The sequence below is a fragment of the Octopus bimaculoides genome, chromosome 27, assembly GCF_001194135.2.
Source record: "Octopus bimaculoides isolate UCB-OBI-ISO-001 chromosome 27, ASM119413v2, whole genome shotgun sequence".
In the NCBI taxonomy this organism is placed as follows: Eukaryota; Metazoa; Mollusca; class Cephalopoda; order Octopoda; family Octopodidae; genus Octopus; species Octopus bimaculoides.
Genome location: NC_069007.1, coordinates 16,808,016 through 16,810,261, shown reverse-complemented (window position 1 = coordinate 16,810,261; position 2,246 = coordinate 16,808,016). Strand labels below are relative to the sequence as shown.

Below are 2,246 nucleotides of genomic sequence, written 5' to 3'. Positions count from 1 at the left end.
ATATATATATATATATATATATATATATATATACACGAATATATTTATTTATACACGAATATACTTATCTATATTTTCTCAGGGCCATGGTGAAGTTGGTGACAAATTCATGCAACTGATTCAACCAATGGCTGCAAATGTTCCTTACATGACATGCCCAGGAAACCACGAAGCATATGCGTATGTACACATCACATTCTTACATTCCTGTCATCTTATACTCGTATCATCATCATCATCATCATCATTTAAAGTCTGTTGTCCATGCTGTCATGGGTTGGACAGTTTGACCAGAGCTGGAGAGCTGCACCATGCATATATAAAGCATCAGGTTGGCATTAGGAAGGGCATCCAGCTGTAGAAACCTTGCCAGATCAGATTGGAGCCTGGTGCAGCCTCTTGGCTTGTCTGTCCCCAGTCAAACCATCCAACCCATGCCAGCAAGGAAAACGGACATTAAACAATGATGATGATGATATATACACATACATATACTATATATTATGTGGCTGATAATATTTTCAACCAAGATGTTACAACTATATCTAATTGTTCAAGTGCTTCATTTCTCTGTATGTTCATATATTTACTCAATTGTTGGCATTTAGTAATAGTCTTTCGCATTGTTTTGATGTGCCATTTTTTATTATTAATGAAACTGTCAGTATTTTTTATGTCACGGGTATACTAGTATATATATATATTTTTTTCTCTTTTTTTCCTCTTCCAGTAACTTCTCAAATTACAAGAACCGGTTCCACATGCCTGGAGATATTGACAGTGACAATATGTTCTTCAGGTATGCAATCATTTACCAGTTCCTTGTTTAATTTTAGTCAATGCTTTCTGTGACTGCATACTAGCATCTTTTGGTTATGACGACGAGAGTTCCAGTTGAATCTGATCAACAGAACAGCCTCATGAAATTAATGGGCAAGAGGCTGGCTGACATAGTTCTCAGAGTGATTCAGCATGACACATAATGTAACAGGGCTGGTCCTTTGAATTACATCTACAACTCATTTTTGCCAGCTGAGTGGAATGGAACAACATGAAATAAAGTGTCTTTCCCAAAGGGGCACATGCCAACTGGAATAGTACTCATGACTTTACAATTGTGAGCCGAATACCGTAGCAACTAATGCATGCGATTTTACTTCTCTGACAGTTATTTCTAAGGGTCAGACTTCTATTTTGTTTTTTTTACTTGTTTCAGTTATTTGACTGCGGCCATGCTGGAGCACCGCCTTTAGTCGAACAAATAGACCCCAGGACTTTTTCTTTGTAAGCTTAGTACTTATTCTATCGGTCTCTTTTTGCCGAACTGCTAAGTTACGGGGACATAAACACACCAGCATCAGTTGTCAAGCAATGGTGGAGGGACAAACACAGACACACAAACACGCATACATACATACATATATATACATATATACGACGGGCTTATTTCAGTTTCCGTCTACCAAATCCACTCACAAGGCTTTGGTCAGCCTGAGGCTATAGTAGAAGGCACTTGCCCAAGGTGCCACGCAGTGGGACTGAACCCGGAACCATGTGGTTGGTAAGCAAGCTACTTACCACACGGCCACTCCTGCGCCTATAAATTGCATTTCAATTAGATTTTGATGTTACACAGAAGGAAGCACCTGTATTCTGGAACAATGGCTCTCAGTAAGAAACATCTTGGACTGCAATGACTGAGATTTTTAGTTTATCATGTCATGTCAGGTTTCTTTTCATTGTTTCAGTTTTGATATTGGACCTGCCCATGTGATTTCTTTCTCAACGGAATATTATTTCTTCATTGAATATGGACTTTACCAGATTGAGCATCAATATCATTGGCTGGAAGCTGATCTTAAGGTGAGAGGTTCAATACTCGATTGGGGAGGGGAAAAAAAAAAACCTGAAATGGAATGAGGTTTATAAAGTCATGTTGCTGCTGTGAGATGTAACTGAGACTAATGTTATGAGTCATATGTGTGTGTGTTTATGTGTGTGTGTTTATGTGTGCGTATGTATATGTATCATCATCATCATCATCATCATTTAATGTCCATTTTCCGTATTGGCAAGCTGGGGAACTGCACCAGGTTCCAATCTGATTTACTCTTTTACTCTTTTACTTGTTTCAGTCTTTTGACTGTGGCCATGCTGGAGCACCGCCTTTTAGTCGAGCAAATCGACCCCAGGACTTATTCTTTGGAAGCCTAGTACTTATTCTATCGGTCTTTTTTTTGCCAAAC

At 38.8% G+C, this 2,246-nt stretch overlaps 1 protein-coding gene across 3 annotated transcripts in view; it reads left to right on the top strand.

Moving 5' to 3' along the window:
• Positions 1-2,246, top strand: part of LOC106877215 (acid phosphatase type 7) — a 26,553-nt gene that overhangs the window by 18,273 nt on the left and 6,034 nt on the right. For all 3 annotated transcript variants that reach the window (XM_014926071.2, XM_014926068.2, XM_014926069.2), the window contains exons 5-7: positions 83-180; positions 731-799; positions 1,749-1,863. In XM_014926071.2, the coding sequence (XP_014781557.1) occupies positions 83-180; positions 731-799; positions 1,749-1,863 (282 nt within the window). The remainder of the gene's footprint in view (positions 1-82; positions 181-730; positions 800-1,748; positions 1,864-2,246) is intronic.